The sequence below is a fragment of the Lampris incognitus genome, chromosome 21 (assembly GCF_029633865.1).
Source record: "Lampris incognitus isolate fLamInc1 chromosome 21, fLamInc1.hap2, whole genome shotgun sequence".
In the NCBI taxonomy this organism is placed as follows: domain Eukaryota; kingdom Metazoa; phylum Chordata; class Actinopteri; order Lampriformes; family Lampridae; genus Lampris; species Lampris incognitus.
In genome coordinates this window covers 643,008-669,773 of record NC_079231.1, presented here as the reverse complement: position 1 = coordinate 669,773, position 26,766 = coordinate 643,008, and the positions used below count along the sequence as shown (strand labels likewise).

The following is a 26,766-nucleotide window of genomic DNA, read 5'->3' as shown; positions in this document are numbered from 1 at the left end:
ATAGGGTTATAGCGGCAGTGCAGGGTTGTGGCAGGTATGGGGAGGCGGTGCAGTTTTGTGGTGGCAGTGCAGGTTAGTGGCAGCGGTGCAGGGTTGTGGCAGTGGTGCAGGGTTATAGCCGCGGTGCAGGGTTGCGGCAGGTATGGGGAGGCGGTGCAGTTTTGTGGTGGCAGTGCAGGTTAGTGGCAGCGGTGCAGGATTGTGGCGGTGGTGCAGGGTTATAGGGTTATAGCGGCGGTGCAGGGTTGTGGCAGGTATGGGGAGGCGGTGCAGTTTTGTGGTGGCAGTGCAGGTTAGTGGCAGCGGTGCAGGATTGTGGCGGTGGTGCAGGGTTATAGGGTTATAGCGGCGGTGCAGGGTTGTGGCAGGTCTGGGGAGGCGGTGCAGTTTTGTGGTGGCAGTGCAGGTTAGTGGCAGCGATGCAGGATTGTGGCGGTGGTGCAGGGTTATAGGGTTATAGCGGCGGTGCAGGGTTGTGGCAGGTATGGGGAGGCGGTGCAGTTTTGTGGTGGCAGTGCAGGTTAGTGGCAGCGGTGCAGGGTTGTGGTAGTGGTGCAGGGTTATAGGGTTATAGCGGCGGTGCAGGGTTGTGGCAGGTATGGGGAGGCGGTGCAGTTTTGTGGTGGCAGTGCAGGTTAGTGGCAGCGGTGTAGGGTTGTTGCGGTGGTGCAGGGTTGTGACAGGTATGTAGTGGCGGTGCAGTTTTGTGGTGGCAGTGCAGGTTAGTGGCAGCGGTGCAGGATTGTGGCGGTGGTGCAGGGTTATAGGGTTATAGCGGCGGTGCAGGGTTGTGACAGGTATGTAGTGGCGGTGCAGGTTTGCGGTGGCAGTGCAGGTTTGTGGTGGTGGTGCAGGGTTGTGGCAGGGTTGTGGTGGTGGTAAAAGTTTGTGGTGGTGGTGCAGGGTATTATACACTGCTCAAAAAAATAAAGGGAACACATAAGCAATGCAATGTAGCTCCAAGTCAATCACACTTTTGAGATATCAACCTGTCCAGTTAGGAAGCAACACTGATTTGTGAATCAATTTCACCTGTTGGTAAATTGTCTAATTTCCACCAAGTGGAAATTAGACAATTTGCAAGACAACCCCTATAAAAGGAATGGATTTGCATGTGGTGGCCACAGACCATTTGCCTGTCCTCATCTTTTCTGGCTGATCTTTGGTTAGTTTTTCATTTTGCTAGTGCCCTCACCACTAGAGGTGGCATGAGGCGGTATCTGCAACCTACAGAAGTTGCTCAGGTAGTGCAGCTCATCCAGGATGGCACATCAATGCGTGCTGTGGCAAGAAGATTTGATGTGTCTCCCAGCACAGTGTCCAGAGCATGGAGGAGGTACCAGGAGACAGGCCAGTACACCAGGAGACGTGGAGGGGGTCGCAGGAGGACAACAACCCCGCAGCAGGACCGCTATCTGGTCCTTTGTGCAAGGAGGAACAGGAGGAGCACTGCTGGAGCCCTACAAAACTACCTTCATCAGGCCACTAATGTGCAGGTTTCTGCTCAAACAGTGAGAAACAGAATGCATGAGGATGGTATGAGGGCCCGACGTCCACAATTGGGGCCTGTGCTCACAGCCCAACACCGTGCAGCCCGATTGACCTTTGCCAGAGAACATCTTGGTTGGCAGATTCGCCATTGGCGCCCTGTGCTCTTCACAGATGAGAGCAGGTTCACACTGAACACATGTGACAGACGTGAGAGAGTCTGGAGACGCTGTGGAGAACGTTCTGCTGCCTGCAACATCCTCCAGCATGACCGGTTTGGCGGTGGGTCAGTGATGGTCTGGGGAGGCATATCCTTGGAGGGCCGCACAGACCTCTACGTGCTAGCCAGAGGTACCATGACTGCCATTAGGTACCAGGATGAGATCCTCAGACCCATTGTCAGACCATATGCTGGTGCAGTGGGCCCTGGGTTCCTGCTCATGCATGACAATGCTCGTCCTCATGTGGCCAGTGTGTGTCAGCAGTTCCTGTATGTCGAGGGCATTGATGCTATGGACCGGCCTGCACGTTCCCCAGACCTGAATCCAATCGAGCACCTCTGGGACATCATATCTCGTACCATCCGCCAACGCGATGTCGCACCACAGACTGTCCAGGAGTTGACCGATGCCCTGATCTAGGTCTGGGAGGAGATCCCTCAGGAGACCATCCGTCGTCTCATCAGGAGCATGCCCAGACGTTGTAGGGAGTGCATACAGGCACGTGGAGGCCACACACACTACTGAGCCTCATTTTGAATCGTCTTGAAGAATTTCCACAGAAGTTGGATCAGCCTATGTTCTCATTTTCCACTTTGATTTTGAGTATGATTCTGAATCCAGACCTTAATGGGCTAATGATTTTGATTTCCATTGATCATTCTTAGGTTATTTTGCTCTAAACACATTCCTCTGTCTAATAAATAAAGATTTTCAGCTGAAATATTTCATTCATCGAGGTCTATATTGTGTTTTTAGGTGTTCTCTTTATTTTTTTGAGCAGTGTATTTACTCCTGTCTTCTTGGTCAGTCTGCTGCTAACAATGCTTCTTAGGTGGTGGTGCAGGGTTGTGGCAGTGGTGCAGCGTTGTGGTGGTGGTACAGGGTTGTGGTTTAGCTCTGCTGCTGAACACAATTTAAACCAAAGCTGATTTGAACTCTTGTCAGTCCGTTGTTGAAACCTGCTGCTTTCCTGGCATGTGTGCCGCCGTGTCAGTCCGTTTGAAATGTAGAGCTGAGTCATGTGATCAGGTGCTCGATCCTTCTAAACTGGCTCGGCTTTCACTTGGGTGGACTTCTTCTAAGCTGGCTCGGCTGTCACCTGGGTGGACTTCTGAGCTGGCTTGGCTGTCACCTGGGTGGACTCTGTAAACCGTGACGTTGACCCCCATCCAGCTGACTTCAGCATTTAAAACAGCAGCCTCCCTCCACTACACCTGAGCCTGTCTTCCAAACAACAATGCCCCCCCCAACCTGCTGTGTGTGTGTGTGTGTGTGTGTCTGTGTGTGTGTCTGTGTTTTCCTCTCTCTGCAAGCAGTCACCCATATGGCTTTGTCAACTATTAGTCAACCACACACACACACACACACACACACACACACACACACACACACGTGTTCATCACGTCTTCATCACATCATCATGTCTTTGCTACGTCTTCATCACTTCATCATGTCTTCACCTCATCTTCATCACAGCTTCATTTAGTCTTCATCTCGTCTTCATCAGGTCTTCATCAAGACTTCATGTTTTCATCACATATTCATCTCATCTTCATTGTCTTCATCATATCTTTGTCTTCATCGTGTCTTCAACACATCATCACATAATCAGAGCGTCTTCATCATGTCTTCAGCACATCTTCATCACATAGTCATAGCGTCTTCATCATGTCTTCAACACATCTTCATCACTTAGTCATAGCGTCGTCGTGTCTTCAACACATCTTCATCACGTCTTCATCACAATCATAGCGTCTTCATCGTTTCTTCAACACATCTTCATCACAATCATAGCGTCTTCATCGTGTCCTCAACACATGTTCATCACAATCATAGCGTCTTCATCGTTTCTTCAACACATCTTCATCACAATCATAGCGTCTTCATCGTGTCCTCAACACATGTTCATCACAATCATAGCGTCTTCATTGTGCCTTCAACACATCTTCATCACATAATCATAGCGTCTTCATCGTGTCTTCAACACATCTTCATCAGATAATCATAGCGTCTTCATCATGCCATCATTGCATCCTCATCTTGTCTTCAGCTCATCTTAATGAAGTCTTCATCGTGTCTTCTCTTGGTTCTTGCTTCATGTGTGGATGTGTGTGTGTATCAGACAGTGTGTGTGAGTTGTGTGTATCAGACAGTGTGTGTGTATCAGACAGTGTGTGTGTGAGTTGTGTGTATCAGACAGTGTGTGTGTATCAGACAGTGTGTGTGTGAGTTGTGTGTATCAGACTGTGTGTGTGTATCAGACAGTGTGTGTGTGAGTTGTGTGTATCAGACAGTGTGTGTGTGTATATATCAGACAGTGGGTGTGTGTGTATCACACTGTGTACGTGTGTGTATCAGACTGTGTGTGTGTGAGCTGTGTATCAGACAGTGTGTGTGTGAGTTGTGTGTATCAGACAGTGTGTGTGTGTATATATCAGACAGTGGGTGTGTGTGTATCACACTGTGTACGTGTGTGTATCAGACTGTGTGTGTGTGAGCTGTGTATCAGACAGTGTGTGTGTGAGTTGTGTGTATCAGACAGTGTGTGAGTTGTGTGTATCAGACAGTGTGTGTGTGTATATATCAGACAGTGGGTGTGTGTGTATCACACTGTGTACGTGTGTGTATCAGACTGTGTGTGTGTGAGCTGTGTATCAGACGTGTGTGTGAGTTGTGTGTATCAGACAGTGTGTGTGAGTTGTGTGTATCAGACAGTGTGTGTGTGTGCTTGTATCAGACAGTGTGTGTGAGTTGTGTGTATCAGACAGTGTGTGTGTGTGTGTGTGTGTGTGTGTGTGTGTGTCAGCTGTGTGTATCAAACAGTGTGTGTGTGAGTTGTGTGTATCAGTGTGTGTGTGAGCTGTGTGTATCAGACAGTCCAAAGCAGTTGAATCAAGTGCACCTGGACTTGGTATTTATCCGTGAAGACGTTTCGCCTCTCATCCAAGAGGCTTCCTCAGTTCGTGCCTTTCTGACTGGACCAAGCTAGTCTGGTCTAGTCAGCGTCTAGACCAAGCTAGCTCATCCAAGAGGCTTCCTCAGTTCGTGCCTTTCTGACTGGACCAAGCTAGTCTGGTCTAGTCAGCGTCTAGACCTAGCTAGCTCATCCAAGAGGCTTGGTCTAGTCAGAAAGGCATGAACTGAGGAAGCCTCTTGGATGAGAGGCGAAACGTCTTCACGGATGTATACCAAGTCCAGGTGCACTTGATTCAACTCCTTTGGATAACCATGACGACCTGGATGAATGAGAACATTCACAGACATGTATCAGACAGTGTGTGTGAGCTGTGTGTATCAGACAGTATTGTGAGTTGTGTGTATCAGACAGTGTGTGAGTTGTGTATATCTAGACAGTGTGTGTGAGTTGTGTGTATCAGACCGTTTGTGTGAGCTGTGTGTATCAGACAGTATGTGTGAGTTGTGTGTATCAGACACTGTGTGTGAGTTGTGTGTATCAGACAGCATGTGTGAGTTGTGTGTATCAGACAGTGTGTGTGAGTTGTGTATATCAGACAGTATGTGTGAGTTGTGTGTATCAGACAGTGTGTGTGAGTTGTGTATATCAGACAGTGTGTGTGAGTTGTGTATATCAGACAGTATGTGTGAGTTGTGTGTATCAGACAGTGTGTGTGAGTTGTGTGTATCAATCAGACAGTATGTGTGAGTTGTGTGTATCAGACAGTGTGTGTGAGTTGTGTATATCAGACAGTGTGTGTGAGTTGTGTATATCAGACAGTATGTGTGAGTTGTGTGTATCAGACAGTGTGTGTGAGTTGTGTGTATCAGACTGTGTGTGTGTGTGTGTGTGTGTGTGTGTGTGTGTGTGTTCTGCCTGCAGTTTATTTTGATGTAATATTACTTTCAACCACTGGGTGGCTGCGTGCTATTGTTTTGATGTGATTTAGCGCCACCTGCACAAGAAGAAGAATGAAACAGGAAGTGCAGTTACAGTAGTTCAGTTGTTAAACGATCTCAGTCTGATATGCTGAAAGAAAGTAGAAAAAGTTGTTGCATGTCTCAATCTTCGCTCATCATTCTGTTTAATGCCATCAGAAAGCAATGGCTGTAAGTCTAAATAATAGTGTACATCTTTGGTAACGTTTGTAGGTGTATATTGTGTAGTTTGAATATTTTATAGGGTAGTTTTGTTAGCTTAGGAAAAACGGGATCTATAAGCTCAGCTGTATTGTGTGCTAGCTATTCATTTGGATGTGTTAGCTACATTATTGAGTTGCATTGCGTTAGCAATACTGGATATTACTATGATAGTTTTGCGTTAGCTACAGATATTAGGTAAATAGCTATATGTTAGCTGCAGAAATAGATGTTTTAGCTAGTTAGCCATAGAGATTTTATACAGTCTTACTGTAATTCAGGTTACTTTTGATAGATAACGGTATATCTATATGCAGATATTTTACACCTATGTATATTTTTATATTTAGCGTAGGTGCTCAAAATTGTATTTTATTTTCTTCTCTACAGTTTCACTCGTCGTCATTGTCATTGTTTCACTATAGTTAATGGCAAGACGTCATTAAATTCCCCTGACTTCGAGTTTGGCTTGCTGTTCATCTTTGTTCCAACACTTCTGGGAAGTTTACAACATTGAGGGAGCAGTACAGTGAAAAGTCAAACCTCAGATGGCGAAACAGCCAAGCATAGAAGATTCCACTACGCATGTTGCAATGGAAAACCCAGAGGATGAAGAAGAATCCTTGCTGGAAGAAACAACACCACAGGAGATCCGGTCCAGTGTCTCTAAAACATCTTCCAAGTCATCAGTTAGTAGTGCAGCTGCCAGAGCGAGAGCCTCAGCCCAGGCCGCATGTGCTAGAGCATCCTTTGCAAAACAGGAGCTACAGATTAAGAAAGAAAAGGCAAGATTGGACTTGGAAAGAGCCATGCTAGAAGCTACTTTAGAAGCTTTAGAGAGTGAAAAACAAGCTGCTGCAGCTGTCGCTGAGGCTGAAGCTTTAGAAGCGGCAGATGACAAGAGTAATACGACCAGCAGCCACGGCGTATCACCAAATACGGTTAGAGAGAGAACAAGAGAGTATGTGCAGTATCAGTCTCTGTTCTACGCTGACCACGCTGTCTCCTCACATAGTGCTCCACCCGACACAGCACAGGGAGCCCCTCCACCCAGACAGGCCTCTGAAGGACATTATCCCCAACAAAACAACACTGCTCTTCTCTCCACGTCCCATGGGCAGACACATAGAGACAGTCCAGTAGCCACACAACGCCCTATCCCCATGCCTAGGGCCAAACAACCATCCATGTCACCTGATGCGAGGAACTTCTCACCAGCCAGGTACACAGCTACCCCTTCCCCTGACCGTTCTACTGAGTCTAACACGCAACGTGCTTATGTAGCCCAGCCCCCAAACATGATGGACTTTGCCAAATATATGGCTCGTAGAGAGCTGGTCACTACAGGGCTTACTAAGTTTGACGACCAGCCGGAAAACTTCCGAGCATGGGCGTCCTCGTTCCTAACTGCCACTCAAGGCCTAGACCTATCTGCCACCGAACAGCTAGACCTATTAGTGAAATGGCTTGGCAAAGAATCATCTGAGCACGCTAAAAGGATTCGAGCCGTCCATGTCTCCAACCCTCCCGCTGCTCTTCACTTGATTTGGGTGAGACTAGAAGAGTGTTATGCCACCCCAGAGGTAATAGAGAGTGCTCTGTTCAGACGCCTAGACAGTTTCCCTTCTCTGTCACCCAAAGAAAACACTAAGCTCAGAGAACTCGGAGACCTCCTCACCGAGCTGCAGTCAGCTAAAGAGGACGGCTACCGCCCTGGACTTACCTACCTCGACACTCTTCGGGGAATAAATCCCATCGTTGAAAAGTTGCCTACTTACCTTCAAGAGAGATGGATGACCGCTGGCTCACGATACAAAGAGGAGTATAGAGTGACTTTTCCCCCATTCTCGTTCTTCACTCAGTTTGTCTGCACTGAGGCTAGGAAGAGGAACGATCCAAGTTTCGTCCTACCAAGCAAGACCTGCAAGATCTACCGAAATGAAAGGCCCTTCTCAAAGCATGAGGGAGGAAAGACCCGAGTGACAGTAAACAAGACAGATGTGTCTGACACAAAAGAGACAGACAAGTCAGAGGGTGACCCTGCTAAGCACTGTCCTATCCATAACAAGCCCCACCCTCTCACAAAATGTAGAGCCTTCAAAACAAAGACAATGGCAGAACGAAAGGCATTTCTAAAGGAGCACAGAAGATGTCACAAGTGCTGCTCCCCTTCTCACATGGCCAAGGACTGCCAAGTGGAGCTGAAGTGTAACGAGTGTGAGAGTGAACGGCACTGCACAGCCTTACATCCAGACACTCATTCATCATCCACGCCCACCAATCCTACCACAGAAATTGCATCAGAAGATCAACGCACTGCTCCTCCTCCACATCACAGCGATGTCTCCGCTGAGGTGACTTCAGCATGTACACAGGTATGTGGCTCTGGACTCCCAGCTCGATCCTGCTAAGATCTGCCTCGTGAGGGTGTATCCACGGGGGCAACGGGAACGCTCTGTCAAGATGTATGTGGTCCTTGACGACCAGAGCAACCGTTCGCTGGCCAGGTCGGAGTTCTTCAAACTGTTCGAGATCCAGAGCAGCCTGTCGCCTTACCTGATGAGGACCTGTGCTAGCGTCATGGAGATGACTGGAAGAAAAGCAGTTGACTTCCAGATAGAAGCACTGGAAACTGGTGAGTGCTTTGACCTCCCTCCTCTCATTGAGTGCAATGAGATCATGTCTAACAGAGCAGAGATCCCTACAAGAGAAGTTGCCCTTTCACACACTCACCTGAAGACCGTGGCTCCTCACCTCCCAAAGCTCGAGCCAGATGCTGAAATCTTACTTCTACTGAGGAGAGACATTATCGGAGTGCACAAAGTGAGAAAGCAGATTAACGGGCCGCACAATGCACCCTTCGCACAGTGCTTAGACCTAGGGTGGGTGATCGTGGGGGAAGTTTGCTTCAACAATGCCCACAACCCGAATGTGAGCGTGTACAAGACTAACATCCTGGAGAACGGGTGCCCATCCCTTCTCAATCCTTGCCCGAAACGTGTCTGCCTGAAAGAGAGAGCAAGCTACGGTGGGGAGTCCGGGCATAGTGTATCCACTCACGTGTCCAAACACGTCTCTTCTGACATGCCAGCTGAAGAAAAGCTGGGACTTACTGTGTTTCAGAGAACTGAAAGCGACAACAAGTGTGCCATGTCACTCGAGGATGAAGTGTTCCTCGAAATCATGCAGTGAGAGGTTCACCAAGACGAACAGAACAGCTGGGTTGCTTCCCTTCCATTTCGGACACCCAGACCACCTCTTCCTAACAATCGAGAGCAAGCCCTCTCTCGCCTCACGTCCTTACGACGCACCCTGGACAAGAGGCCAGAAATGAAGGAACAGTTTGTTGCCTTTATGGAAAAGTTCTTCGAGAACAAACACGCCGAGGAAGCACCCCCACTCCAAGAGAAGGAGGAGTGCTGGTATCTGCCTATCTTCGGGGTCTACCACCTGCACAAACCAGACCAGATACGTGTGGTGTTTGACTCGAGTGCACAGTACTCTGGCATATCTCTGAACAATGTCCTGCTCTCTGGACCCGACCTGAACAATTCTCTTCTGGGAGTGCTGATCCGATCCCGGAAAGAACTGCTCACAGTAGCAGCCGATATACAGCAGATGTCCTACTGCTTCCTAGTCAAAGAGGATCAGAGGAACTTTCTAAGGTTTCTCTGGCACAAGGACAATGATCTGACCAAAGAGATAGCAGAGTATCGCATGCGAGTGCACGTGTTCGGGAATAGCCCTTCCCCAGCCGTCGCAATCTACGGCCTTCGACAAGCCACCAAAGAGGGTGAAGAACAGTATGGGTCCGACACACGCCGCTTCGTCGAGCGCCACTTTTATGTGGATGATGGACTCACCTCCCTCCCCTCTGAATCCGAGGCCATCGACTTACTCAAACGCACCCAAGCGTCCCTCGCCAAGTTGAATCTGAAGCTACATAAAATTGCTTCAAACAGCGTCAAAGTGATGCAAGCCTTCCCACCTGAGGACCTAGCCAAAGACTTAAAGGACCTTGGTCTGAAAGATGAAGAGCTCCCCACACAAAGGAGCCTTGGTTTGTGTTGGGATATCAACTCCGACACATTCACTTTCAAGGTCGCAGTGAGTGACAAGCCCTTCACTCGTCGTGGCGTGCTCTCAACTGTTAACAGCCTCTTTGATCCCCTTGGTTTTGCAGCACCAGTGACAATTCAAGGAAGAGCGCTGCTGAGAGAACTGTCCACCGACGCAGAAGAATGGGACACCGAACTTCCTGAAGACAAGAGAGGAAGCTGGGAAACATGGAAAGGATCTCTTCTAGAGCTGAGCAGTCTCCATGTTCCACGAGCCTACACTCCACAGTCGTTCTCCAAAGCTACATACACAGAGTTGTGCCTTTTCTCAGATGCTTCAAACTGGGCCATAGGAGCAGTGGCTTACCTAAGAACTGTCTTTGAAGATGGAGAGTGCCACGTTGGCTTCGTCCTCGGAAAAGCCAAGCTGTCTCCTCGTCCCGAGCCCACGATCCCTCGCCTTGAACTGTGTGCAGCTGTGCTTGCAGTTGAAATGGCCGAACTGATTGTCGATGAGCTAGACCACAAGCTAGATTCTGTCAAGTTCTATTGCGACAGCAAAGTCGTCCTTGGATATATATTCAACAAGTCCAAGCGCTTCTACATATATGTGCATAATCAGGTTCAACGTATACGTCAGACAACCTCTCCACAACAGTGGCATTATGTGCCTACAGACCAGAACCCAGCTGACTTAGCGACCAGGTCCGTCCCTGCCTCCAAGCTCGCCAGCACCATGTGGTTCAGCGGACCTGACTTCCTTCACAAGCCTCCTCGTCCTGTGGAACAGCAGTCATTCGAGCTTGTGGAACCTGAACTGGACATGGATGTACGACCACAAGTCACCACCCTCGCCACTCACACGAAAGAAGGCCAACTTACCTCAGAACGGTTCCAACGTTTCTCCACCTGGGAGTCCCTTCTAGATGCTGTTGCCTACCTGATCCACCAAGCTCGTTCATTCAAGTCGAGCCCTACAAACTCACCTCAAACATGCAAAGGCTGGCATCTATGCCATACACCTCGCACTCCTGAAGAGCTGGCTGCCGCCAAGAAGATTATCTTCAGCGCTGTGCAGAGAGATGCGTATCCAGAGGAGTACGCCAACCTGCAAGGAAAAAGACATTTCCAAGACAAGCTCACTTCTGAGTCTTGACCCCTTCATGGAGGATGGTCTCATGAGAATCGGCGGACGCCTGAGATATTCCTCTCTGGACTCAGAGGTCAAGAACCCTATCATTCTCCCAAAGGAGAGTCATGTCACAAAACTGATAGTACGTCATCATCAGGAAAAGGTCAAGCACCAGGGCCGACAGTTCACAGAGGGAGGTACCAGAGAAGCTGGCCTGTGGATTGTCGCAGGAAAGAGACTTGTGTGCTCCAACCTTCATCACTGTGTAATCTGCCAGAAACTGAGAGGGAAGTTGGCAGTACAGAAGATGGCGGATCTTCCTTCTGAACACCTGAGCATTTCCCCTCCCTTCACTTATGTGGGATTGGACGTTTTTGGTCCATGGACAGTCGCCACCAGACGCACCAGAGGAGGTGCTGCCCAGAGCAAGCGGTGGGCCATACTGTTCACATGCATGAGTACCAGAGCGGTACATATTGAAGTAATAGAATCCATGGACTCTGCCAGCTGTATCAATGCTCTACGGAGATTCTTTGCTGTGAGAGGACCAGCAAAGCAGCTGCAATCTGACCGAGGAACTAATTTCATCGGGGCCAGCATGGAGCTGGGCATGAGACATGACGACAAAGACCAGACCAACATCCTGAAGTACCTACACGACAACGGCTGCACCTGGGAATTCAATCCCTCACATGCGTCACACATGGGAGGCGCATGGGAGCACATGATAGGCATATCCCGCAGGATTCTCGATTCCATGTTGCTGCAGACCAAACAGACTCTTACTCACGACGTCCTTTGCACTCTGATGGCTTAAGTGTCAGCAATCGTTAACGCAAGACCATTAGTGCGTGTCTCTTCCGATCCCGCCTAGCCTTTCCTGCTGACTCCTGCTATGTTGCTGACGCAAAAGTCAGATCTTCCTGCTCCAACCTGTGACTTAACAGGGAAGAACCTCTTCAAGTGTCAGTGGCGGCAAGTACAAGCACTGGCGAATGAGTTCTGGTCACATTGGAGAAAAGAATTCCTCAGCACTCTCCAACCAAGATGCAAGTGGCACCAACCGCAACGAAACCTGCAAAATGGGGACATTGTACTACTGAAAGAGAGCCAGTCTCCTCACAACGAGTGGCCTATGGGAGTGGTCACTTCTACCATTCCAAGTGGCGATGGTAAGGTCCGGAAGATAGAGGTAAGAATATCCTCGCAAGGGACTGCAAAGACATTTCTCAGACCTATATCTGAGGTCATCCTCCTCCTTCCAAAAGAGGATTGCTAAGAGACTTTGATAAGAGACTTTAAGGTAGTGGCATTTAATAATGCCGGGCGGGGAGTGTTCTGCCTGCGCAGTGTTTATTTTGATGTAATATTACTTTCAACCACTGGGTGGCTGCATGCTATTGTTTTGATGTGATTTAGCGCCACCTGCACAAGAAGAAGAATGAAACAGGAAGTGCAGTTACAGTAGTTCAGTTGTTAAACGATCTCAGTCTGATATGCTGAAAGAAAGTAGAAAAAGTTGTTGCATGTCTCAATCTTCGCTCATCATTCTGTTTAATGCCATCAGAAAGTAATGGCTGTAAGTCTAAATAATAGTGTACATCTTTGGTAACGTTTGTAGGTGTATATTGTGTAGTTTGAATATTTTATAGGGTAGTTTTGTTAGCTTAGGAAAAACGGGATCTGTAAGCTAAGCTGTATTGTGTGCTAGCTATTCATTTGGATGTGTTAGCTACATTATTGAGTTGCATTGTGTTAGCAATACTGGATATTACTATGATAGTTTTGCATTAGCTACAGATATTAGGTAAATAGCTATATGTTAGCTACAGAAATAGATGTTTTAGCTAGTTAGCCATAGAGATTTTATACAGTCTTACTGTAATTCAGGTTACTTTTGATAGATAACGGTATATCTATATGCAGATATTTTACACCTATGTATATTTTTATATTTAGCGTAGGTGCTCAAAATTGTATTTTATTTTCTTCTCTACAGTTTCACTCGTCGTCATTGTCGTTGTTTCACTATAGTTAATGGCAAGACGTCATTAAATTCCCCTGACTTCGAGTTTGGCTTGCTGTTCATCTTTGTTCCAACACTTCTGGGAAGTTTACAACATTGAGGGAGCAGTACAGCTTGCTTGTATCAGACAGTGAGTGTGTGAGTTGTGTGTGTATCAGATAAATCAAATCAAATCAGTTTTATTTGTATAGGCCAATATCACAAATTACAAATGTGCCTCAGTCAGCTTAACAGCAACACAACATCCTGTCCTTAGACCCTCTCGTCGGATGAGGAACAACTCCCTAAAATAACCCTTTAACAGGGAGAAACAACAGGAAGAAACCTCAGGGAGACACAACAGGAAGAAACCTCAGGGAGACACAACAGGAAGAAAGCTCAGGGGGACACAACAATAAGAAAGCTCAGGGAGACACAACAGGAAGAAAGCTCAGGGAGACACAACAGGAAGAAAGCTCAAGGGGACACAACAGGAAGAAAGCTCAAGGGGACACAACAGGAAGAAAGCTCAGGGAGACACAACGGGAAGAAAGCTCAGGGAGACACAACAGGAAGAAAGCTCAAGGGGACACAACAGGAAGAAAGCTCAGGGAGACACAACAGGAAGAAAGCTCAGGGAGACACAACAGCAAGAAAGCTCAGGGAGACACAACAGGAAGAAAGCTCAAGGGGACACAACAGGAAGAAAGCTCAGGGAGACACAACAGGAAGAAAGCTCAGGGAGACACAACAGGAAGAAAGCTCAAGGGGACACAACAGGAAGAAAGCTCAGGGAGACACAACAGGAAGAAAGCTCAGGGAGACACAACAGGAAGAAAGCTCAAGGGGACACAACAGGAAGAAAGCTCAGGGAGACACAACAGGAAGAAAGCTCAGGGGGACACAACAGGAAGAAAGCTCAGGGGGACACAACAGGAAGAACCCTCAGGGAGACACAACAGGAAGAAAGCTCAGGGAGACACAACGGGAAGAAAGCTCAGGGAGACACAACAGGAAGAAAGCTCAAGGGGACACAACAGGAAGAAAGCTCAGGGAGACACAACAGGAAGAAAGCTCAGGGAGACACAACAGCAAGAAAGCTCAGGGAGACACAACAGGAAGAAAGCTCAAGGGGACACAACAGGAAGAAAGCTCAGGGAGACACAACAGGAAGAAAGCTCAGGGAGACACAACAGGAAGAAAGCTCAAGGGGACACAACAGGAAGAAAGCTCAGGGAGACACAACAGGAAGAAAGCTCAGGGAGACACAACAGGAAGAAAGCTCAAGGGGACACAACAGGAAGAAAGCTCAGGGAGACACAACAGGAAGAAAGCTCAGGGGGACACAACAGGAAGAAAGCTCAGGGGGACACAACAGGAAGAACCCTCAGGGAGACACAACAGGAAGAAAGCTCAGGAGGCGCACCAGAGGAGGGATCTCTCTCCCAAGACGGACGGCGTGCAATGGATGTTGTGTTCACGCAATTTACACAATACAACATTGAAAGAGGAGAACACAATTATAATGGACATAACATTCATGAAGAACGTGATGCACAGGATGCACACAGATAGTGTGTGAGTTGTGTGTATCAGACAGTGTGTGTGTGTGTGTGAGTTGTGTGTGTGTTTGTGTGAATTGTGTGTATCAGACTGTGTTGCGGTCATCTGTCAGTCATCTGTGGCTTCATACAGCTGCTCCAATCTGACCCACTGTTCTTTTTCTTATCTTTTCTTCCCTTTCTTTATCTTTTCTTTTCCCCTTTCTTTCCTTTCCTTTCCTTTGCTTTCCTTTCCCTTTCTTTCCTTTGCTTTCCTTTCCCTTTCTTTCCTTTGCTTTCCTTTATCTTTTCTTTCCCCTTTCTTTCTTTCCTTTCCTTTGCTTTCCTTTCCCTTTCTTTCCTTTGCTTTTCTTTTCCCCTTTCTTTGCTTTCCTTTCCTTTGCTTTCCCTTCCTTTGCTTTCTTTTCCTTTCCTTTCCTTTTCTTTGCTTTCCTTTCCTTTTCTTTCCTTTGCTTTCTTTTCCTTTCCTTTCCTTTCCTTTGCTTTCCTTTCATTTGCTTTCCTTTTCTTTGCGTTCCTTTCCTTTGCTTTTCTTTTCTTTGCTTTCTTTTCTTTCCTTTCCTTTTCTTTCCTTTGCTTTCTTTTCCTTTCCTTTCCTTTCCTTTGCTTTCCTTTCATTTGCTTTCCTTTTCTTTGCGTTCCTTTCCTTTCCTTCCTTTGCTTTTCTTTTCTTTGCTTTCTTTTCTTTCCTTTGCTTTTCTTTTCTTTGCTTTCTTTTCTTTCCTTTCCTTTCCTTTGCTTTCTTTTCTTTCCTTTGCTTTTCTTTCCTTTCCTTTGCTTTCCTTTCCTTTCCTTTCCTTTTCTTTGCTTCCCTTTCTTTTCTTTCCTTTCCTTTTCTTTGCTTTCTTTCCTTTTCTTTGCTTTGCTTTCTTTCCTTTCCTTTGCTTTTCTTTGCTTTCTTTTCTTTCCCTTGCTTTTCTTTTCCCCTTTCTTTCTTTCCTTTCCTTTTCTTTCCTTTCCTTTGCTTTTCTTTCCTTTTCTTTTCTTTGCTTTTCTTTCCTTTCCTTTTCTTTTCTTTATCTTTTCTTTTCCCCTTTCTTTCCTTTCCTTTCCTTTCCTTTGCCTTCCTTTTCTTTCCTTTCCTTTCCTTTGCTTTCTTTTCTTTCCTTTGCTTTTCTTTCCTTTCCTTTCCTTTGCTTTCCTTTCCTTTCCTTTTCTTTGGTTCCCTTTCTTTTCTTTCCTTTCCTTTTCTTTGCTTTCTTTTCTTTCCTTTGCTTTCCTTTCCTTTCCTTTCCTTTCCTTTCCTTTGCTTTCCTTTGCTTTTCTTTCCTTTCCTTTCCTTTGCTTTCCTTTCCTTTCCTTTCCTTTTCTTTGCTTCCCTTTCTTTTCTTTCCTTTCCTTTTCGTTGCTTTCTTTTCTTTCCTTTGTTTTTCTTTCCTTTCCTTTTCTTTTCTTTTCTTTCCTTTCCTTTGCTTTCTTTTCTTTCCTTTGCTTTTCTTTGCTTTCCTTTCCTTTCCTTTTCTTTGGTTCCCTTTCTTTTCTTTCCTTTCCTTTCCTTTGCTTTCCTTTCCTTTCCTTTTCTTTGGTTCCCTTTCTTTTCTTTCCTTTCCTTTTCTTTGCTTTCTTTTCTTTCCTTTGCTTTCCTTTCCTTTCCTTTCCTTTCCTTTCCTTTCCTTTCCTTTCCTTTGCTTTCCTTTGCTTTTCTTTCCTTTCCTTTCCTTTCCTTTGCTTTCCTTTCCTTTCCTTTCCTTTCCTTTTCTTTGCTTCCCTTTCTTTTCTTTCCTTTCCTTTTCGTTGCTTTCTTTTCTTTCCTTTGTTTTTCTTTCCTTTCCTTTTCTTTTCTTTTCTTTCCTTTCCTTTGCTTTCTTTTCTTTCCTTTGCTTTTCTTTCCTTTGCTTTCCTTTCCTTTCCTTTCCTTTTCTTTGCTTCCCTTTCTTTTCTTTCCTTTCCTTTTCTTTGCTTTCTTTTCTTTCCTTTCCTTTCCTTCCTTTTCTTTTCTTTCCTTTCCTTTCCTTTGCTTTCTTTTCTTTCCTTTGCTTTTCTTTCCTTTCCTTTCCTTTCCTTTCCTTTTCTTTGCTTTGCTTTCTTTCCTTTCCTTTGCTTTGTTTTCCTTTTCTTTCCTTTCCTTTGCTTTCCCTCTCACTGTTTTCATTGCCTTTCCTCGATTTTGTTTCTTTCCCTCTCTTTATCATTTCTTTCCATTTTTTCCTTCTCTCTTCATTTCTGTTCCCTCTTCGATCTTTGTTCTCGTTTCCCTGCTGCCCCCTAGCTGTCCGGTGGCTGTGAGTTGGTGGTGGTGTTGGTGGACTTCTCTGGAGGTGGTCCAGGGGAGCTGGCGGTCCGCTGTGGTCAGACGGTGGAGGTGGTGGAGCGCTCGGTGGATCGACCCGGCTGGTGTGTGGTCAGAACAGCCGACCAGACGCCCACACAGGTACGTGGAGACCTTGCTGAAGACGTGTGGTTCATGTGACCCGGAGCTGGGGGGACCGGAGGCGGAGCCCGTCCGTGCTCCCTCCGTCCGTGCTCCCTCCGTCCGTGCTCCCTCCGTCCGTGCTCCCTCCGTCCGTGCTCCCTCCGTCCGTGCTCCCTCGGTCCATGTGTGTCAGCATGCTGTAACTTGTGTTAGCTTCAGCACTGTGCAGTTGATTTGCTCGTATTAAGTCAGTCTGTCTGCAGCAACCATTTGTTTTTCCTACAGGAGGGCCTCCTGCCCATGACTGCCCTCTGCCTGTCTCACTCTCACAGTGCAGCAGACATGGACGGAGTTATTCCTCCTTCCAGCTGTAATACAACCATCTGTTCCTCCACCACTACCACTACTGGTACTGGTGGGAAGTCAGGCAAGTTGTCCATCTGTCTTCCTATCTGTCTGTCTGTCTGTCTATCTGTCCAGCTGTCCACCTGTCTGTCTCTTGTCTGTCTGCCTCTTGTCTTCCTATCGGTCTGCCTGCCTGTCTGTCTGTCTGTCTTCCTATCTGAATGTCTGTCCATGTGTCTCATTGTTTATTTTTCTATCTGTCTGGGTTGGATGTTGCCATGGTAACGTTTGCTAACATGCTAGCGTGTGCTAACAGTATAGAGAGACAGTGTGCAGTAAGGCCACTATTCATTCTGGGTGGATCTGCTTTAAAACTAGTATCCAGGTGAGCGGTTGTCATGCTGCTCTGACTGGCTGCAGTGTTCAGCAAACGAGTGTGTGTGTGTGTGTGTGTGTGTGTGTGTGTGTGTGTGTGTGTGTGTGTGTGTGTGTGTGTGTGTAAGAGAGAGAGAGAGCGAGAGAGAGAGGTATACACTGTACAGCCCTGAGTGGGTCTTCTGGCGTCGTGTGTGGCTGCAACTTCTCCCTCTCGTAGCTCCCTTCCCCTCCACCCCTGTATGTCTTCTCCCTCTCGTAGCCCCCTTCCCCTCCACCCCTGTATGTCTTCTCCCTCTCGTAGCTCCCTTCCCATCCACCCCTGTATGTCTTCTCCCTCTCGTAGCCCCCTTCCCATCCACCCCTGTATGTCTTCTCCCTCTCGTAGCTCCCTTCCCCTCCACCCCTGTATGTCTTCTCCCTCTCGTAGCTCCCTTCCCCTCCACCCCTGTATGTCTTCTCCCTCTCCCCCCTTCCCATCCACCCCTGTATGTCTTCTCCCTCTCGTAGCTCCCTTCCCATCCACCCCTGTATGTCTTCTCCCTCTCGTAGCCCCCTTCCCCTCCACCCCTGTATGTCTTCTCCCTCTCGTAGCTCCCTTCCCATCCACCCCTGTATGTCTTCTCCCTCTCCCCCCTTCCCATCCACCCCTGTATGTCTTCTCCCTCTCGTAGCTCCCTTCCCATCCACCCCTGTATGTCTTCTCCCTCTCCCCCCTTCCCATCCACCCCTGTATGTCTTCTCCCTCTCGTAGCTCCCTTCCCATCCACCCCTGTATGTCTTCTCCCTCTCGTAGCTCCCTTCCCCTCCACCCCTGTATGTCTTCTCCCTCTCGTAGCCCCCTTCCCATCCACCCCTGTATGTCTTCTCCCTCTCGTAGCTCCCTTCCCATCCACCCCTGTATGTCTTCTCCCTCTCGTAGCTCCCTTCCCCTCCACCCCTGTATGTCTTCTCCCTCTCGTAGCCCCCTTCCCCTCCACCCCTGTATGTCTTCTCCCTCTCCCCCCTTCCCATCCACCCCTGTATGTCTTCTCCCTCTCGTAGCCCCCTTCCCATCCACCCCTGTATGTCTTCTCCCTCTCGTAGCCCCCTTCCCCTCCACCCCTGTATGTCTTCTCCCTCTGGTAGCCCCCTTCCCCTCCACCCCTGTATGTCTTCTCCCTCTCGTAGCTCCCTTCCCATCCACCCCTGTATGTCTTCTCCCTCTCGTAGCCCCCTTCCCATCCACCCCTGTATGTCTTCTCCCTCTCGTAGCCCCCTTCCCCTCCACCCCTGTATGTCTTCTCCCTCTCGTAGCCCCCTTCCCCTCCACCCCTGTATGTCTTCTCCCTCTCGTAGCCCCCTTCCCATCCACCCCTGTATGTCTTCTCCCTCTCGTAGCCCCCTTCCCCTCCACCCCTGTATGTCTTCTCCCTCTCGTAGCCCCCTTCCCATCCACCCCTGTATGTCTTCTCCCTCTCCCCCCTTCCCCTCCACCCCTGTATGTCTTCTCCCTCTCGTAGCTCCCTTCCCCTCCACCCCTGTATGTCTTCTCCCTCTCCCCCCTTCCCATCCACCCCTGTATGTCTTCTCCCTCTCGTAGCCCCCTTCCCATCCACCCCTGTATGTCTTCTCCCTCTCGTAGCCCCCTTCCCCTCCACCCCTGTATGTCTTCTCCCTCTGGTAGCCCCCTTCCCCTCCACCCCTGTATGTCTTCTCCCTCTCGTAGCTCCCTTCCCCTCCACCCCTGTATGTCTTCTCCCTCTCGTAGCCCCCTTCCCATCCACCCCTGTATGTCTTCTCCCTCTCGTAGCCCCCTTCCCATCCACCCCTGTATGTCTTCTCCCTCTCGTAGCCCCCTTCCCCTCCACCCCTGTATGTCTTCTCCCTCTCGTAGCCCCCTTCCCCTCCACCCCTGTATGTCTTCTCCCTCTCGTAGCCCCCTTCCCATCCACCCCTGTATGTCTTCTCCCTCTCGTAGCCCCCTTCCCCTCCACCCCTGTATGTCTTCTCCCTCTCGTAGCCCCCTTCCCATCCACCCCTGTATGTCTTCTCCCTCTCGCAGCCCCCTTCCCCTCCACCCCTGTATGTCTTCTCCCTCTCGCAGCCCCCTTCCCCTCCACCCCTGTACGTCTGTGTTGTGTTTATCTGTCGTCGTTTCACCCCGTTTATTGTAAAGCCACTTTCAGTGTTAGAAAAACACTATATAAGATTGATTTATTATTATTATTATTAGACTAGAAAAGTGATACATGAATGTGTGTGTGTGTGTGTGTGTGTGTGTGTGTGTGAGAGAGAGAGAGAGAGAGAGAGAGAGAGAGAGAGAGAGAGAGAGAGAGAGAGAGAGAGATACACTGTACAGCACTGAGTGGGTGGTAGACTAGGAAGGTGATATAAAAGTCATCTATGAATGTAGTTAATTAGCATGTCAGCTGACCTGTTATAAGCGGTTTGATTGAGCTTGAATCAATCTGTCTCCACAGTCAATCTCTACACAATAACCTGACCCAGTGTAACATCTACACAATAACCTGACCCACTGTAACATCTACACAATAACCTGATCCAGTGTAACATCTACACAATAGCCTGACCCAGTGTAACATCTACACAATAACCTGACCCACTATAACATCTACACAATAACATGACCCAGTGTAACATCTACACAATAACCTGACCCACTGTAACATCTACACAATAACCTGACCCACTGTAACATCTACACAATAACATGACCCAGTGTAACATCTACACAATAGCCTGACCCAGTGTAACATCTACACAATAATATGATCCACTGTAACATCTACACAATAATATGACCCACTGTAACATCTACACAATAATATGATCCACTGTAACGTCTACACAATAACATGACCCACTGTAACATCTACACAATAACATAGCCCACTGTAACATCTACACAATAACGTGACCCACTGTAACATCTACACAACATGGCCTACTGTAACATCTACACAATAACATGACCCACTGTAACATCTACACAATAATATGATCCCTTGTAACATCTGCACAATAACATTACCCAGTGTAACATCTGCACAATAACATTACCCAGTGTAACATCTACACAATAACATGACCCACTGTAACATCTACACAATAACATGACCCAGTGTAACATCTACACATTAACCTTACCCACTGTAACATCTACACAATAACATGACCCAGTGTAACATCTACACAATAACATGACCCACTGTAACATCTACACAATAACATGGCCCACTGTAACATCTACACAATAACATGGCCCACTGTAACATGTACACCATAACATGGCCCACTGTAACATCTACACAATAAATGGCCCACTGTAACATCTACACAATAACATGGCCCACTGTAACATCTACACAATAACATGGCCCACTGTAACATGTACACATTAACATGGCCCACTGTAACATCTACACAATAACATGACCCACTGTAACATCTACACAATAACTTATCCCAGTGTAACATCTACACAATAACATGACCCGTTGTAACATCTACACAATAACATGAACCAGTTTAAGAATCTTTCTCACCGATCTGTCTCTATCTCTCTTGTAAAATGGTGTATGACAGATAATAGTAGTTATGTAACATGTTGTATCATAGATAATAGTATTATGTAACAGGGTGTATGATAGATAATATTAGTTATGTAACATGGTGTATGATAGATAATAGTAGTTATGTAACAGGGTGTATGATAGATAATATTAGTTATGTAACAGGGTGTATGATAGATAACAGTAGTTATGTAACAGGGTGTATGATAGATAATAGTAGTTATGTAACATGGTGTATGATAGATAATAGCAGTTATGTAACATGGTGTATGATAGATAATAGTAGTTATGTAACAGGGTGCATGATAGATATTAGTTATGTAACAGGGTGTATGATAGATAACAGTAGTTATGTAACATGGCGTATGATAGATTATAGTCGTTATGTAACGTGGTGTATGATAGATAATATTAGTTATGTAACATGGTGTATGATAGATAATAGTAGTTATGTAACAGGGTGTATGATAGATAATAGTAGTTATGTAACAGGGTGTATCATAGATAATAGTAGTTATGTAACAGGGTGTATCATAGATAATAGTAGTTATGTAACAGGGTGTGTGATAGATAATAGTAGTTATGTAACATGGTGTATGATAGATAATAGTAGTTATGTAACAGGGTGTATGATAGATAATAGCAGTTATGTAACATGGTGTATGATAGATAATAGTAGTTATGTAACATGGTGTATGATAGATAATAGTAGTTATGTAACAGGGTGTATCATAGATAATAGTAGTTATGTAACAGGGTGTGTGATAGATAATAGTAGTTATGTAACATGGTGTATGATAGATAATAGTATTTAGTTATGTAACGTGGTGTGTGATAGATAATAGTAGTTATGTAACATGGTGTATAGTAGTTATGTAACATGGTGTATGATAGATAATAGTTATGTAACATGGTGTATGATAGATAATAGTCGTTATGTAACGTGGTGTATGATAGATAATAGTAGTTATGTAACATGGTGTATGGTAGATAATAGTAGTTTTTGTAACATGGCGTATGATAGATAATAGTAGTTATTGTGATGCGATATATGATAGATAATAGTAGTTATGTAATATTGTGTATGTGTTGGTCTGTGGTACTATTAACACTTTTGTCTAGCAATATAGATAGCTGTCTACATTTAGTTTGACACTAGGGACTTATCATTCAGCAGGTTGCAGGTGATTAGAGAGCCTGCTAGGTTTAAATCTAGTGCGGATGTGGAGTCAAGTAGTTTAATTAATGTTAGTCAGGGAATTTCTCATAGTGTAGATTATCAGTCTGATAGCTTGGTCTATAACATTGAGACTGTCTCCCTGCCCTGCTGTATTGCTCCCAAGCTCTCCTCTCCTAAATGTGTGAATCACAACAATCTAGTAATTATTCCTACCACTGGTAGTGGTGAAATGTGCGACAAAGTACCTAATAATCTACAGAACCAAACAGCTAATGTTATCAAGAATGTGACCACATATCGTCCAAAGCGTTGGTGGCCAAAACTCTCAACAAGGTGTCTAATTCCAATTAATCTTTCACCTATTGGTAGCTCTAAAGCTCTGCCTACTACTGATCACTTCCACAAGACGCTTAAATGTGGTGTCATAAATATCAGATCACTGTCTACCAAAGCCTTACTAATAAATGATCTGATTCTTGAACATAGTTTTGATATGATTAGGTTATGTGAAACATGGCTGAAACCAAATGTTTTCCTTCCCTTAAATGAAGCTTCCCCACCTGACTATACAATGGCAAATAAACAAGGTGGGGGTGTTGCGTTAATATATAAATCTATTTTCAATCTGACTTCTAGACTTGAATCTAAATTCCATTCTTTTGAGTCTCTTATTCTTGGTCCATCTCCCTCAGCCATGAATAGACTCGGCTCAGTCCAAATTGTGATACTCCATCGGCCTCCTGGCTGTTACTCGTTATTTCTTGAAGAACTTGGAGAATTTGTCTCAGGCCTTGTTACTCTCTCTGATGAGATTCTAATTCTGGGTTATTTCAATATTCATCTGAATAAGGCTGCTGATCCTCTAAGTAAAGCCTTTCTGGCACTAGTTGATACTTTTGGGTTCGCTCAGTTTGTTCAAGAGTCGACTCATTGCAGTGGTAACACCCTTGATTTGGTTTTATCTAAAGGAATAGCTGTTTCTGATCTGAATGTCTTACCAACCACATCTGCTGTGTCTGATCATTTTCTCATCAATTTTGAAGCTTTATTGGCCTGTCCAGTTATTGTCAGCACAGATGTAATTGCCACTCGCCATATCGGTCCCTCCACTGTAGCTGCATTTGGCCAGCAGCTGCCTGAAGTCTTGGCTCCTTTCACTGTGGCAACGGACTCTGTTGAAAATTTCACTAGTGACTTAAATGTGGGCCTCTCTAGTCTCCTGGATTCAGTTGCACCTCTCACTACCAGAGCCAGGCGACTAAAGAGGCCTACACCCTGCTTTAGTGATGAGACACGTGCTCTTAAGCGGACCAGCAGGAGACTGGAATGTGAATGGCGAAAATCAAAATGGAAGTTTTTTACCTATCGTGGCACGAGTGTTTATTGAAATACAAGCGTGCTTTATCTACTGCAAAAACATCGTACCTCTCTCACTTAATAAATATTAATAAACATAACCCCAGATTTCTCTTTGACACTGTATCTAAACTTACTAAAAAGCAGTCGTCTATTAGCTGCTCACCATTCACAGCCCATGAATTTCTAGATTTTTTCTGCAATAAGGTTGAGGAGATCTTAAACAAAATAATTTCTTCAACTCCATCTACTCCTGCAGATCCTGTCATACTAAATTCATATCTACACAATGAGTCACTGACAGTTCCAGTTATTACAGCTTTTGAGACTATCTCTCTTGATACTTTTGACTAAGTTCGTGTCAGCTTCTAAATCAACTGCTTGCCTACTTGATCCCTTACCAGCAAAACTTTTTAAAGACCTCTGGCCTTTTCTTGGACCTACAATGCTAGATATCGTTAATTTATCACTTACTACTGGAATTGTCCCCAGCAGTTTTAAGACAGCTGTGGTTAAACCTGTACTTAAAAAAACGCACCTTGATCCAGGATCTCTTAATAACTATCGGCCAGTCTCTAATCTTCCATTCTTCTCTAAAGTACTAGAGAGAGTTGTGTATCAACAACTTTTGACCCATATAAAAGAAAACCATCTATATGAACCTTTTCAGTTGGCTTTCAGGCCCTGTCACTCCACTGAAACTGCTCTGACCAGAGTGGTAAATGATCTCTTACTAGCTATCGACTCTGATTCCACTTCTGTGCTTCTACTACTGGACCTCAGTGCAGCCTTTGACACCATTGATCACTGTATACTTTAGATAGATTAAATTGTAATTTTGGTGTCTCTGGCTTAGCTCTCTCTTGGCTTAAGTCCTACTTATCTGGAAAAACACATTGTGTCTGCTATAGTAATATTATATCAAAATTTTCTGACGTTAAATATGGTGTGCCTCAGGGCTCAGTACTTGCCCCTCTACTTTTCTCTCTTTACATTACATCTCTTGGCCAAATTATACGCAGTTATGGAATAAATTTCCATTGCTATGCTGATGATACTCAGCTGTATGTGCCTATAAGGGCTGATGATCATACTCAAATCACTAACTTAGAGGCCTGCTTGGCTACTGTGAAAAAAAGGATGTCACTTAAATTTCTGCTTTTAAATTCAGATAAAACCGAGATGCTGGTCATTGGCCCTGCTAGACACAGACACCAATTTGATCAAGTAACGATAACGATCGACAACTCTGGTTTCACAAAGTGTGGCAGCTAAAAATCTTGGTGTTATGTTTGATCCCAGCCTTTCCTTTAATAAGCACATTAAAGAAATCACCAAGACTGCCTTTTTCACTTACGTAACATGGCTAAAATTCGGTCTTTTCTCTCCATGGCTGACGCAGAGACTCTAATACATGCATTTGTTTCATCCAGACTTGATTACTGTAATGTTCTGTTCTCAGGTCTGCCACATGCTAGTACTAAAAGTCTTCAGATGGTTCAGAATGCTGCTGCTAGAATCCTAACTACAACTAGGAAATTTGACCATATTACACCAACTCTTGCCTCCCTTCATTGGTTTGCTGTCCATGTTAGATCAGAATACAAGGTGCCTCTGCTGACTTGTAAAATCCTAAATGGGCTTGCCCCATCTTACCTGTCTGATCTCCTTAAATCATACATTCCATCTCGAGCTCTTCATTCTGAAAATACAGGGCTCCTGTGTGTACCCAAAGTTGAAAAGGAGTCAGCTGGTGGCAGGGCCTTTTCCTATCGGGCTCCATTGTTGTGGAATAACCTGCCTGCTGCCATCAGACAATCAGTCTGTTGAGTCCTTTAACTTAAAACTCATCTTTTTGCCTTAGCTTACAATTAGTTGCCTTTAAGTTGAGTGCTTCGCAACCTGTACTGGATGGCGGGTTGGTTTTCTGTCTCAATGAATTTACCAACCACTGTTCTGCCGATGAGATTATCGAGTATAGATTACAGAGTATAGATTATGACTAGTTGATGACTTAATTGATTATGGCTAATGACTATTGCAAACTGTTCTCTTCTCTAACATGTCTTTTCTCTCTCTCTGAATGATGTATTCTCCTTTCTCTTTTTCTGTGTTTGAATGGTGTCATGTGAGTCTCTCTTGCGTGCATGTGCAGTCGGTTCTCCTCCCAAGTCTCCGTGGTGTTGGTGGTCGTCATTTGGATGCTGCCTGCCCTTCCACTCCTCACATAAGTTTTTCTTTTACTACATGATGATGCTGGTCACTTGGCTTGGGTCGTGGACTGCTCCATTGGCATATGGACACTGCTTGGCATCCTGTGCATCATGTTCTTCATAAATTTTATGTCCATTATGATTCTGTTATCCTCTTTCAATGTTGTATTATGTAAATTGCGTGAACACAACATCCATTGCACGCTGTCCGTCTTGGGAGAGAGATCTTCCTCTGTTGCTCTCCCTGAGGTTTCTTCGTATTTTTTCTCCCTGTTAAAGGTTTTTTTTTTAGGTAGTTTTTCCTTTTCTGACGAGGGGGTCTAAGGACAGGATGTTGTGTTGCTGTTAAGCCCACTGAGGCAAATTTGTAATTTGTGATATTAGGCTATACAAATGAAATTGATTTGATTTGATTTGTAGAGGGGTTATTAATGTCAGGAGAGAGAAGTGACTTGGAGAAATTGTGCATTTGAAATATAGCTGTGTGTGTCTGCATACCTGTGTGTGTGTGTGTGTGTGTGTGTGTGTGTGTGTGTGTGTGTGTGTGTGTGTGTGTGTGTGTGTGTGTGTGTGTGTGTGTGTGTGTGTGTGTAGGGTATTGTGTGATGCTATGTGAATCCATCTGAGACACAATGTGCTAATCTTGTTCATAAAGTACACACACACACACACACACACACACACACACACACACAGAAGAACAATCAACAGACTTAATGAATCCAGGAGCAGTCATCCACAAAGGAAAGCATTTTGTGTGTGTTTGTATATTTGTTTGTGTTTGTATGTTTATTTGCATATGTATTTG

General features: G+C 45.7%; 1 protein-coding gene across 1 annotated transcript in view; it reads left to right on the top strand.

Moving 5' to 3' along the window:
* kalrnb (kalirin RhoGEF kinase b) overlaps nucleotides 1-26,766 on the top strand; it is a gene marked incomplete at its 5' end in the record, with an annotated part of 412,121 nt that overhangs the window by 302,891 nt on the left and 82,464 nt on the right. Inside the window, 2 exons of the mRNA XM_056301536.1 lie at nucleotides 16,771-16,932; nucleotides 17,200-17,329. Of these exons, the coding sequence (XP_056157511.1) occupies nucleotides 16,771-16,932; nucleotides 17,200-17,329 (292 nt within the window). The remainder of the gene's footprint in view (nucleotides 1-16,770; nucleotides 16,933-17,199; nucleotides 17,330-26,766) is intronic.